This window comes from Anoplolepis gracilipes, chromosome 8 (genome assembly GCF_047496725.1).
Source record: "Anoplolepis gracilipes chromosome 8, ASM4749672v1, whole genome shotgun sequence".
NCBI lineage: Eukaryota > Metazoa > Arthropoda > Insecta > Hymenoptera > Formicidae > Anoplolepis > Anoplolepis gracilipes.
The window spans coordinates 7515277-7529148 of record NC_132977.1 but is presented as its reverse complement, the minus strand read 5'-3'; the positions used below and the strand labels follow the sequence as shown (position 1 = coordinate 7529148).

Sequence of the window (13872 nt, the reverse complement as noted above, 5' to 3'; positions counted from 1 at the left end):
CAATAACACACAGATCCTACAAAGATCTCTTTGTCGTTAAATTATGTTCTGTATATTCTTATTGATGCAAGAGTAGAAAATCTATCTCATTATGATAATTTTAGTTATCAGTGCTCCATTTCTCGCACTGTCCCCGTCACCGCATTTTTTTTTTTTTCGCATAAAATCGCGGATGATCGCACTTCATACGTTTCGAGCTCAATCATGGTCCTTTCATCCTCGCCGCGTGTCGAGAACGAATTTCTTCGATAAGAACGCTTTCGGTATATGAGCGATTGAACTTTCATTTCCATTCACATCGCCATTTATTTCGCCGCGAGCGATTAATCCATTTCTCCTTGTAATGCGCGCGCTTCTTCTAACATCTGATTTATTCTCGCTCACGCGCGCCAGCGTTTTTCCTTTCACCTCCCTTAGATGCGGCCACTCTCGGCTGGTCCCTGGTCGATTCCGCCTCCGGGAAGCATCCTTTATATCTTTCACGTGTATTCCCGGTCGCCTTTTCCTTCTGGTGAACGGCTTTTAAATGTATCACACGTATCTTTCACGCGTTTCCCTATGGTCAATGTAGCGCCGACTTACGAACCGATAATTAGAATTGTATATATGCTAATCGATTACAAGCCAAGAGAAAATGATTCAAACATGCTTTCATTTAAATTTAAGAAAGTACAGTTTCAAAACTTATTGTTAGATATTTTTTATCTTAAAAAAATAGATATATATTATATATTTACTGTATCCCAACTTTTTTTTTTAAGATTCCTGAAGATATTTTTAAAGATAAATGAATTACATATATATACGCGATATGCAAAAAAATGTTTTCTTTTCCCAACACAAATATATTTGTACTCTAAAGCATCTGTAGATGATATCTATAATTCGTGTCAAAAAGTCGGAACAAAATTCAATTTATATAATTTTGTGTAATTTCTAATAAAATTTTGAGCAAAATGCACAAAATATTTAAAGAAATAAAATACACATCTATATTAGCAATGTGACATAGAATACTATTTTGAATTTATATTTCGCAATCGTTATAAATCATCTGAAGCGGGCTTTATACACGAAACAATAGACTGTAATTTAACGTTGTATTTTTTTCCGCGATTTTATCTTTCTCGCGAATGTGACCGACGCAATCTTTTCATCAAAGTCTCTTTATCACATAAATAACTATGTATGTAATACACTGCCTTCAATTCGGTCTCTAATCGCTAATACGTGAGGTCCTGTTCGAACGTATTCTGACTTTCGCTTCACAAAAACGAGAGGCTAACTATTTACTCTTTCTGAAATGTCGTGAGCAAAAATTTCTAGTAGAAAGTAATGCGGCTGGCCATTATAATAATTATAAGCCACGTTCGTACAATACATTGTTAATCATTGTATTCCGAGCTGAGATGAATTTCTGTGAAGGCTGCTTTATACCACGTATAACGTTTTTAATTCACAAGTGGGTATATGCCATTGAAAGTAAAGACGTTTCGCACGACTTTGCGGGCGGGAATACCTAATCGTATTTTTTTAGTGATCTTTTTATACGATCTTTTGTCTTTTTTTACGATCAACATTTTTTGTACAATATTTACAATTCGTGAAACTTTAGTCCGTAAAATTAAACTGTGTATATTATTGTGTCCTCTCAAATTTTGGGAAATTTTTTAAATATCTATTTCGTGCGTTTTTATATATTTATTTTACTGATTTTTATTTCCTTTATTTTGTGACTAAAAAAAAAGAAAGTATAATCACATGTGATTCCTCTTGTAGAGCAATGTGTGCAGACACATATATAAGGGACTGTCCGAATTCGCAAGGAGCCGAATACCGGGGATAATAACAACTCTTGTACTTTCGATCTCTCGAATGAACATAATTTGCGCTCGCTTCGGCCTTAAATAATAATAAAGCAATGCCGCGGACACACGTAATTGCGAGAGCCGTAACGTAATAAATATACTCGGCGCGGCAAAGACGCAGATTTACCACGTGTGAAGCGAACGACGGGACGTGCACGAATAATTAGCTCGCGATTGCGAGTAAACGAAGCTCTCGCTACCGTTACGAATCCTGCGAAATGGATGTGGAATGGTAACTACTGGAGCGATAAAGATCTTTCTCTCTCTCATTTAACACGCGCGCGTGTATACACATACTTGTATGTACAAAATGCATCCGAGGAGATGTAGGGATCATTAGTGAGAGCATTTCCTTTAATGAATTTGATGCTACGACATCCGTAAGGAAATAATTTGGGTGAGAAAAAAATTTCTCTCTTTCATCAACTACTCTTAGATTTTATCATTCAGATATCAACAACGGTAAGATACTTTTTTTTTTTATCTTTCCTCTATTTTCTTAGAGAACAATAATATCGAAACTTTTATCGAAATAATTGAAAAAAAAAATAAAATTCTGAAAAGATTTTTAACAGATATTTCGTGTATTTTATTACTTTAGAATTTGAATTTTTTTAATGTAATTTTTTAAATGTACGGATGAAATGACAAATGTACGGGTACGAGCAACGATGTAACAGATCTACACATATTCTATAATGCGCAAAATGCGTACAAGTATCTGTAATTCTCCTCGAATCCTCTATCCGCGTTCACTCTCTCACACCTTGACCTTCCTCAACCGGGAAGTTAACAGCACCCACGGGGAGTATGTACGAGCAGATAAAAGCGCGTGTATAAACGTGTCTATTATGGTGCGCCTCTCGGGACTGCCGGCTGACACGATTGTAATTCCAATGTAGTTCATTTTCAGGCGACGGGAAAGCGGAGCGCGGTTTGTGTAATTAAACAGATAATCAGTTCCTTCCAATTAACAGTTCTAACGGTTATTTCGGATTTGTCCTCGTCGCTTTAAAGAGGATAAAATACAGTTCTTTCGATTATTTTTCTCTATGTTGATTATTCATTCGTTTAAACGGCTATTTACTCATATCATTTATTATCTGATTGAGAAATTATATTACATTTTAGAATGTGGAACACATCATAAACTTCTGTTTTTTTTTTTAACAACTTAAAAATCTTGAATTTTCATTCCTATGTTCCTTTGATTTTTTTCATATCTTTCTATTTTTTTATTATCTTAATAAAGAGAAAGAAACCGAGACGGAAGCTTTTCAGCATCGTACGTTCTAATTTTATCACGTATTTAATACGTTACCAGATGAGAGCTGATTCGCCGAAAGCACATCATCTTCTCCCGGTTGAAGGCGCACTTCCATCTTTTTCAGACGCGAGTGTAGATCTCTTGTGTGCAGAAAGAGGAACAGCGTACTGGAAATCGCTATCAAAGCGACCAACTCGATCGTCCTGTAATAAAAAAAAAATATACATATATACGTTAACTTCGCAACTTTATATCATTATAACTAATTACATTAATATTTTAATATAATTTCGCTCTTCTTTTTCCAGCTCACAGAGAGCGATATATTATTCATCGAATATCGATTCGTGCAAAAACCACGAGAAGAATCTAAGTCGTGACGCAAATGTTGCCGCAAAGTGATTGCGACAAGAAGCCCTTGCGCAAGGTAAATAATTCAAGTCGAGTCTTATCTAGGCTGTGTGATAGTTCAGGGAATCAGGACACGGCGAAGCCAAGTCGTAATTGGTCCTCCCGTCTAGGAGTTGACGTTTCTCCGTGTGACCTGATTCTCGAAGAAGCGTCGACCGTGAAGCTTGACGGTCGCTTCAATTTCGCGGGCCGACGCGACAGGTGCTTCGGTCACACTACACGCGCACAACGTTCACAACAAAGGCGATTCGAAATCGAGAAATTCTAATCGACCACACGCTGCAAGTCACGTGAGACGAGTTACGAACGACATTCTTCAGCTGCTACCTTTTTATCAGCTCGAGGGATTATAATCTTCCTTTGAAAAAAAAAAAAAAAAAAATCTCAAAAATCCTGATGTGTGGCACAAGAAACACTACTTACCAATTCATACATAGTAAAATGTACAAAGTTGAAAATTACCAGGTCTTACCTAGGTACATTGTATTGCCTCGAGCCCTTCAATTTCACGTGCTCGCTAATACACGCGGGCAACGGTATCGTATAAATCTCCGCGTGATAGCAGCGGTCGTTATATTCGTACGGTATATCATAAATAATGCAATAAACGTTACATTAACGCGGCGCATGTGAAACCATTGTAATCGATTCCTTCCGCGATCAGAAGGAGCCTCGAGATCGCTAGCAAGCGATGACTATGCATAGCAAATCGCGCGGCGCCTCTATCATCGAGTTCATCGGTAATTCTCGATCTCGCAAAGAGGGTGTACGGACAACGAAGGGGGGGGGGAAAGGAACGGGGAGGAAGGAACAATTGATTCTCCTCGCGTGGCGAGTTCGCCGGCGATTAACCCGCGAGCAATCATTCCTCGTCATTAGAGAGGATCTCGTACCTACGGAGTGAAATCCTCGCTCTAATTGTCTCGACGTTGCTTTCCATCATAATCGGCGACCGCCGCCGCAACATAATAATGTCTGAAATACGACGATTGTAATAATTCGCCTGATCTCTTCGCATGACCGCGTTAAGAGATCTGCGCAATCGTCCCAGATGTATCTTTGGCCTCGGCCGATTCCGCGGCTCGCGTGCAATTTACGCGGCAATTCTCAAGTCGGATACGTCTAATTGCGAGAGAAATAATTAATTATTTTTATAGTGACGCACAAATGTATCAGGTAATATCATTCTGAAAGTTAGATGATTGTGAATGATTCGTGAATTAATTAATAAACATGTTCAGATACGTGGGCAGAAGAGAAATATAATTAGAAGAGAGGAAGACATGAGGATCTGTCGGCATTTTAATATTACTTTATATAAGTTTTATATTATGTTTGCAATGGATTGAGTCGTATATACTGATTCTTCGAAATTATCTACATTTAGCGTTCTATTCTTGCATTTCCCACCGTGATTACTCAATTCCACGAATAACCGCAGGTTGGAAGATGACTGCATTGTCATTGAACAGTCGCTTTTGTCATTAACGCGTGGGAATCTAATATGCCAGAAAATATGTATATTCCTAATTTGCAAGAAAAGTTACATTGCGATAATTAAATCGTAATTTTTAGAAAGATGTGTTATTATAAATAAATCTCTTCTCTGTGAGACAAGAAATCTTTAATTACAAATTTAATTACATAATTATTTATCTGTTTGTGCTCTTATTTCGTATTATTTATGTCACGTTCGTCTATATATTTTTCAATATCCTATATAGATTTTATGTGTAATTTAACTATGCCTCATTACGTTTTACTCCGCATATTTTTGTATTAGTATCTTTATGTCCCCTGTAAGCCCCTTATTAAAATTAAAAGTCGAATATGCGGTTTGTGTAAGTACTAAAGAAGGTTGCCGACCTCTGATTTAAACGCTTAACGGAAGGCTAATAGTATCCCTAGAATGATGTATGAATGCAATCTTCCAAATGATACACGTACAGTTGCAGTCATATATTTATACACACTTTATATCTAAAATCCCTCTTCTCTCTCTTTCTCTCTCTCTCTCTCTTTTTACCTACATGTATTAAATATTCATTAAATATATATGCTATCTGTTCTTGAGAATCAAACGACATTTTAATTGAAGGGAGAACAATTTAAGAATTTGCAGGTCCGCAATCTCATTAGTAAATCACAATTTCTCGGGCATTAGTCGCGTGCCGAGAGAATATTTTCTGGGAACCGAAACTCTTTGCAATGTGATAATTTTCGTAGCTTTAAAAATTCTCATTCAAAGAAATTGCGATGTAAAAAATAAGATATTTTTATAATAAAGCGCATAAAGCGGAAATTAAAGTATATTTTTATTAATTTTATATAAGAAAACTCAACACACACATACACGTTATATATACGTATGATTATTATTAATCGTCAGTATTATTAATCAAATGCTTCGATTAAATACATATTGCAGATACATTTAATTTTTAAAAGCGACTATCTCTATAGATTATTTTTAAAAATGCAGACGAATAATTGTTTAATATTAAAAAATTTATAATAAGAAACAAGTTATAGCCTCTATAATGTTTTGTTTTACGTTTGTATTTATGAATCATAAATAACAAAAATTTTAAATGAAGAATAAGTCGCCTTGCCAATCCAACAAAAATAAAATGTCCTTCATGATTTTTGTCATGTGTGGTCTTGCGTTATTATGCAGCAGTATCACTTGCCTAATTCAATTGTCGATAAACAGTCTTTTCTACTCAATTACGTTACTCAAGCAATTAAGTTGTTGCTGCTAACGCTTAGCAGTAACGGTTTCATCACCTGGTTTAAGTAACTCATAATACCCTTAAAATATACCCTTCATGTCCCACCAAATGCATATATGCATCATTCGCGAGATTGAAATTTCCTGCTCAGAATCTCTAGAACCACTTTTTACACGTGTTGTAGGAGACGGCATTTTCTCCTAAGGCTGAACAGATCATTTTTTTAGCCTCAGTAGCATTTAAAATTTTTTTTTTTAATTGGGAAACGAAAAGCCTGATATGCTGATATTATGCTTATTACACTTATCCATTGTTCCTTAAAGTTGCGTCAGTTGTAGAGTCGAATATTCTAATTTTTCTAATTACTAGTTCGTATTTCAAAACCATGAGGACAAAAAATGTTCAATTTAAATAAATAATACAATTGATTGTACATACTTTTTATCTGAAACAACCGGTATTAAATAGCTTAAATCTTTTAATTTAATTTAAAAAAATATCTATAATTTCTTTAAATTATCTATATATAAGAAAATATTTATTATTTATAAATTGCGATCTTTTATCGTGATTCGTCATCGCTACGATCCCCGAGGATATACAAGGACGTTCCTCGACATTTCGCCGCGAGACTGTTCCGGGCTTATCGGCGAAACGTAAGCAGATCTGGTCGAGGGAAAAGCGAGAAACGAACGGTATCGTTCTGGCGGACGCAGTGTCAACGACACGCGGAGAGAAGGGAACCGTAAGGCTCTTAGGAACGCGTTTATATATACCGTAACGGAGTATATAAAGGGGCACCATACATGCGCCTCATGGATACATAATGGCGTATCTGGAAATCCGATTGTCCGGCGCGCGCATGGCATGGTGTATTCGAGTCGCGAAATCGAGAATCGGACGAAGAATGTGCGAGCGATTGGAATTTCCGTCTCGTCGATTGCGCGAGCACGCGTCGCTCGTTAAAGAGGTCTGCGGGTCAGATCGTCTCCGATAATCTTCTGCGGTCTAATTTATATACATATATATATATATATATATATATATATATATATATATATATATGTGTGGCTGTCAGAGAGAAGCCGGCAGGTATGACGAGGTGTGACAGCGGCGAAAATTCTCTCTCGAAAGAGAAAAATGCACGCTCATAGTTGAGATTATTTTTTGCTATATTATATTAGTTTATGAATACGCGGATGCGGGAAGGCAACCGTTATTTTTCCTAATCTTTATTCCAACATCGCACCGTGAGAAGGAAAAATCGAGACAATCGCACAAAGCGCTTGGTTATACGTTTGAACGTTCTTGCATACACATATTTCTTTCACGCTCGCGATTGTACTGTTAATTTCATTAAATCTCTCTCAAAAGGCTACTACACTCAATCTTCTCTCAAACTTGATCTCGCGCTTCTAACGCGCCGTACGAAATGTTTGTGATTACAGGTAGAAGGATATATAAGTGTGCGATTTTTTTCCCCGTTTTTTCTTTTCGCGCAGTCTGTCGTAATGAATCGTGGTAACATTTACAGAAAGTAACAAGAGCCGCGGACGCGGAGATTTTCTTGCTGAAATTGCGACGCAACTTTTGATCGCGGTCGATGCACCGTCGACAATGGAGCTCGTTGCAATACAACGACCACAATTGACTTTAACGAGCACGCGTATATGATAAATTATCGCAGTCACTATGGTCGAAGTATATTCCAATAAAGCCGCCCGCGAATGCTACGTGCAGCCTCTTTGTAACTCTTCTTAGTACGGTTGTTTGAGATATATGTTTTGTGTGTGTGTGTGTGTGTGTGTGTGTAACAGATCGTTTCGAAATGTTTAGAAATTTTCTGCGACTGAGAAACAGTTAGGATTACTTAGACTTTCCGTGCGAAGCGAATCGCTTTATATTTACATCTCTCTGCGCTTTCAATTAAATTTTGAACTCACCGAGGAATACGCGCGTGTAATCTTTCAATCCAGTTAGACGAGTTTTCCAATCGCGCCTATAAATATGCACCGGACGTCCTGAACAACTGTTGCGCATCTTTTTTTTCTAAGGGCGTAGATCTTTAACGACGTGTGTCAAAAAATGTGCGCATCCGCATATCCCAAGTTAACAGCCAAGAAATTATATGACGTGTACGCATGTCCGACCCATGTTAATTCGCGATTTTTTTCTATTCACTTAACCAGACGCGCCCTCTGACATTACGTATATGGGTACTTTATTAAATCAGATTTTATACGCATGACATATAGCCTGTGTCTACCTGTTGATACAAGAAAAGTTGTTTCTCCGTAATGGAAATACCCCCGGTAGGCAATCTTTTCTTAGACGGCCACTTAACGCGCATTATCGTCGTCACCGTTAATTGCAATGTTCTCGACAAATGTTTGATATGATCGCGGAGAAGCCGGAAGTATGAGTGTACGGGATTTTGCATGACAAAATAGAGAGAAAGAAAGACTTAGTTTTTTTTTTTTTTTTTATCATACAGAAATCCTTTATACTTTCCGTTTTACAACACCTGACACCTTTCTGAAAGATCTTGCCTGTTTCATGTACGAGCAACAAATCCCATAACTTTTATTTATAGACGTTGAAGATTCATTATCGCGCAGTTTTCTCGCTCGGCCGGCGAAATTCATCACTCGAGACGAGACACGCAGAAACGAAACAAATCGACCTACGTTCTTGCAAACGTCACGATGGTCCATCACTCGCGCCAGCAGAATTCGTAATTATCAACTGTATTAACGCAAGATGAATGAGAGAGAGAGAGAGAGAGAGAGAGAGAGAGAGAGAGACGAGACAACGATGCTTATCGCGAATAATTCCCAGTAGAGTGCAAAAATTTTCGATTTATATATTATAGCTAAAAAAGGATTAAAGAATGAGAAATATTTCTTCAACAAATTCTATCTTGTACAAAATTTAAAGTCAATAGTATGATTAAAACGACCAAACTAGCCCAAAAAATTCTTTATTTAATAGTACGACGTTTCGACCATTTGGTTGTGGTCCTTTTCCTAAAATCGATTTTATCACATTTATTGTCTGTGCTTAATTTATTATTATTATGTATTGATTTGTAGTGACACTTGAAAAGGACCACAACCAAATGTTCGAAACGTCGTACTATTAAATAGAGAATTTTTTAGACTAGTTTAGTCGTTTTAATCATACTATTGGCTATTAATTAAGTACTAGCGATTTTGATCTAATAATCTAAAATTTAAAGTCCAATTATATAATCAAAATAATACTATAAATGATTTATAGTTACTTGGAAACGAAGATAAAACTTCAATTTCCAAGTTTTGCTCTATGTTAATTAATCCCGAGTAATCTATGCGTTTACATTTGTATAATACAACCTGAATCAGAAATATAATTCACTCTTCATCGCGAAACTACTTGACATAATCTCGAAACACGAATAAAATGATCGTAAATTCAAAATTCCATCCTTTGTCCTACTTCACGAGACTTTAACTCGGTTACCGTGTTTTACAATATACGTTCTCTCTAAGATCGTCAACTTATCATGTGACGTTACGCGTGCCTGCGAGGTCAATTGCGAGACGAAGTGGTCCTCGTGAGTACTGTGCATTTGCATAGAACACAAGGTACTGGAGAATCGGTTGGTCACTCAACGGCGTTCGGGCCGTTTGTATTATTCGCACCACGATAAATCGATTTGTCGCACGCCTGTGTATTCGAGAGAATCTCACGTGGTGTCGCGGGAAATTCTCTGACTCAAACACAAGCATCACCTCGACCCTGATCGCGGTCAGCGCGGATATTCGCTATCTTCGTTGAATTATACCTTTAAAAACTAACGACATATTCATGAGGCGAAACAGGAAATCTTACGTAAAGCCATTCGCAGCGATCTCTTCGTCACGAATGGCTTTTGTATTTTCGTTCACTTGATAATAGAACGTATTTTAAGCGATTGCGGCGAACATCTGGATGCGATAAAATATTTCTTACTGTCACCAACTTTCTCGCATTTTCTATGTGACATGTAATGAGAATTATATAGGACGTTCCGTTATTTGTGGTATAACCGGAAAGATTGATTCTTCGATAAGTTTTCCAAATGAGTTTCTTCTCTCTGCTAAACAGTACTTTTTTAATATCTCGTTAGGAAACATAGTTGAGTTACTTTTATGTACATGCAAATTTGTTGTTTATATGTTTTTATTGCTATATATGTATTTAGAGATAATAGCTGTTAATTAAAAGTTTAAGTTATGCTGAAATTATACCACGACGATAATACAATACTCTACTGTATTGTGCTATCGTGTAATTAAAATGCATTTAAATTAAATAAATAGTATCAATAATGACGTAATATTTCGTAGAGAAAAGAAGACAGGAATATGAGGTATTCATTATACATGCGTTCATAAAACTATAAACCATTTAGCTTTCTAGCTTACTTCCACTATGTTTATTTTGTGAATTATATTTGCATAAATTATCCCGTCACACATTCGCAATTTCTTTTTTTTTTAACTTTTTTTTAAGTTAAAATCTTTTACAGTGTGAGAAATTTTTTTACATTTTATATTTAAGCATGTTTGTAAAATTTCCTTATACTATATATTTTATATATATTCCTTCCTCTCCTTCCTTACATTTTATTTATTAATAGCTATCATTTCAGTTTTTAGAAGAAAAATTATATACATGCACGTAGAGAATAATTTTATAATAAGATAAAAAATATATTTTTAAATTTTCAAAGATATTAAAATTGCTTAGAAAAATAATATTATATTGTTAACAAATTTTTGTAATTATTTCAGAACTAAAAAAATAAATGAATATTCTTTTTACATTTTTTCTTTTATCTTAAAAAGTTTTAATGTAAATTAATATTCTAAAAATTGAAAAGTAAGGAAAAGCTGTTTTTTTTTCATAATTCTAGCCTTAAAAAAATCAGAGAAATAAACTTGAGAAACTCTTACAAAGCAATTATAGTTTAACATAAATTATCTATATTTCTTGATTATAGCCTTCAAAATCAAGTTTTATATGAAAGCGGACAAAAGAAAATCGAGAGAAAGGCTGATCGCGAGAGAAGGTGAGAGATTATTTGTCAAGATTAAGTCACCGGTGCGCTTAACGATTAACACTTTGACTCGTTATGATAAGTCTCTCGATCTACAAGAGACACACGAGATATCCCTTCGCGCACTCTCACGCTCCGTACGTGCGGATAAATATTGATGACATCGTGGAAGATGTTAATCGCGCGCGCATAATTAGATAGCTTTAGACGCCATCGTTAATTCGCGTCTTGAGATAGCCTCATTACCTCTTGGGAACGGGCACTCTCCTCTGCCGCCACATATTCTCCCTCAGCATTCTCGTCGGTTTCCTCTTGAAATCAAGGCCCTTTTTCACGCGCGCGGAATATTTCTCGGCGCCAATCAGATGATCGATTCCGCGCTGGTTACGCGCGATCCATCTGAGTATGATGTCTCGTCGCTGGCCATTCGTGTCACTCGACTGTCGAGTCGATCCGACAATAATCACTCATAAAGAATCCATTCACCGGATTCACACCACTGGAAAGGATGCGACGAGGACCCAGAGACGATTGGATGACAGCTGGGCTGGAAACGTCAACGAAACCGCTGAATTCTTTAACGCGCGAGCGATTTTCCCTATCGATCGACACCCGCTACCAGGTCAACATCCTCTCGACGAGCACTCGATCAGTCCTCTTTGGACGTACTACTTTACGACATCTCATTCACCGATATACGATTTCGCCGGTGATCGGATATCAATGCGTCGAAAGTCGGACGTTCTACAAGATCTCGCGAGTTTCGAAGCCTGTGTATCCGGCTCCAATCGTCTGTGCGAAAATCTTTTCAGTCATCGATCCTTTCGCGAACAATTGTGTCAAGTGCGTTCGCGAGATGAAGCGGCGTGCTCCGCACCGATCTGTCCGCTGGCCGACACGCGACTGGCGCTTTTCCTTCTTGTTTCGGCGCCTCGCCGAGAACAGCACGTCGAGGAAGACGCCAAACACACAGCCGGGGACGACACGCGATACGCTCTATTCCGCGTCCGCTCCGTTACTCGGTGGCACGTAATGCCGCGATTCTACTCCACATTCACCTTGCACCACACACCCCACCGGGCTCTCCTCGCCGGAGAGAGAGAGAGAGAGAGAGAGAGAGAGAGAGAGAGAGAGAGAGAGAGAGGAACACAGTTCCCTTCGTTTGCCGCTTCCTCCGCGACACTCGTTTTCGAGGGATTCAATTAAGGTGACCGGATTTTTAACCCTGATCCGGGCGCGCGCGTGCACAGGTGTCCTATTTTCGCAACGCAAATGTCTAAATGTCTTAGTTTCTTCTAGGAATTTTTTTTACGCGAATACTATGCATGTATGTAGATATATGTCTGTTTTTGCACAGACCAAGGCTGCATAAAATATAAAGAGGATAAAAAACTATAATGTAGAAAATGACTCTAGTCGAAATTTTAAGTTGAGATTAAATCTTTTAAAATCTATGATCTCTCTGTATTTTCGTACGGAGACTATCTTCTCAAAGTAAATTTTTAATTGCACAAATAAATCTTAAATTAGGATTATTTCGCAAAATTTCTCTCACTAATGTGTACGATAGGTTTTTCAATATTTACGTAAAATGTAAATTTTTGAGAAAGAGATAAAATACATACGCTATTTTACATCGTTGTAGAACTGCATAAAGTTAACGAAGAGATAAAGAATTTATTTTAGAAAATAATCTTAATTTCCATTTTAAGTGAAAACAACAAACTCATAATATCTGGATAAAAGTTAATCTTTAGAGATTATCTTCCAAACACTGTAAGAAAGTGCAACGGCTCAAGTTTCAAAGTATGGTTGCGGTCAAATTTCTCATAGTAATTTTAAACGAGTCGATAAAATGAGTTTTCTATTGGTATACATGTATTACGTGGATTTAATGAGAGGCACGCACTTCTTTCGAATAATAATTTAATACCGTTTCCTGCGGCATTTATTAACTATAGCGATCGGATAGAAATCCAGTCAGAAATTCATCTAGACGAAAGTAACAGACCGCGTTGCATTTCAATAAAGTCGATAATTTAATGTCTGAGAATGACGCTAATGTATACATTGAATCACCATGATTAGCTGTTAATAAATTCGAAAGAGAGAGAGGGAGAGAGAAAACGATTCTCCTTTTCTATTAAAAAATTATAATGGCAAATTTTTTTTTTCCGGGGCGTTAAACCCAAATTAAAAATACTTGTGTCCAAAAAATCTTGATAAAGTAAAAATATTTGCCAAGAATATATAAACATATTTCTAAAATTATAAAAATAAAGAAAATTATTACAGAAAAATAGTTTTGAAAAGTGACATAATGCTTTCGTAATACACAGACAAAATGCGTGTGAACATGCAAAATATGAACATACACAGACAAAATGCGTGTGAATATGCAAAATATGAAGGCTGTCGTTTGTTTCGTAATATTTATATGCGAGAACCTAAACTATTCAGAAAATTTGTTGCCACCTTTGTATATAGATACTTTATGTTTCTCTTTTCTCT

The 13872-nt window shown here is 36.7% G+C and overlaps 1 protein-coding gene across 3 annotated transcripts in view; it reads right to left on the bottom strand.

The window, feature by feature from the left end:
- Pip (uronyl 2-sulfotransferase homolog pip) overlaps positions 1 to 13872 on the bottom strand; it is a 52713-nt gene that overhangs the window by 16926 nt on the left and 21915 nt on the right. The window contains exons 1-2 of one of the 3 annotated variants that reach the window (XM_072897510.1): positions 11608 to 12350; positions 3190 to 3338 (exon numbers count right to left, since the gene is read on the bottom strand). In XM_072897510.1, the coding sequence (XP_072753611.1) occupies positions 3190 to 3338; positions 11608 to 11657 (199 nt within the window). In that variant the 5' untranslated portion in view covers positions 11658 to 12350. Of the gene's footprint in view, positions 1 to 3189; positions 3339 to 11607; positions 12351 to 13872 lie in introns of those variants that run through there. The other 2 variants (XM_072897509.1, XM_072897511.1) reach the window with 2 other exon arrangements.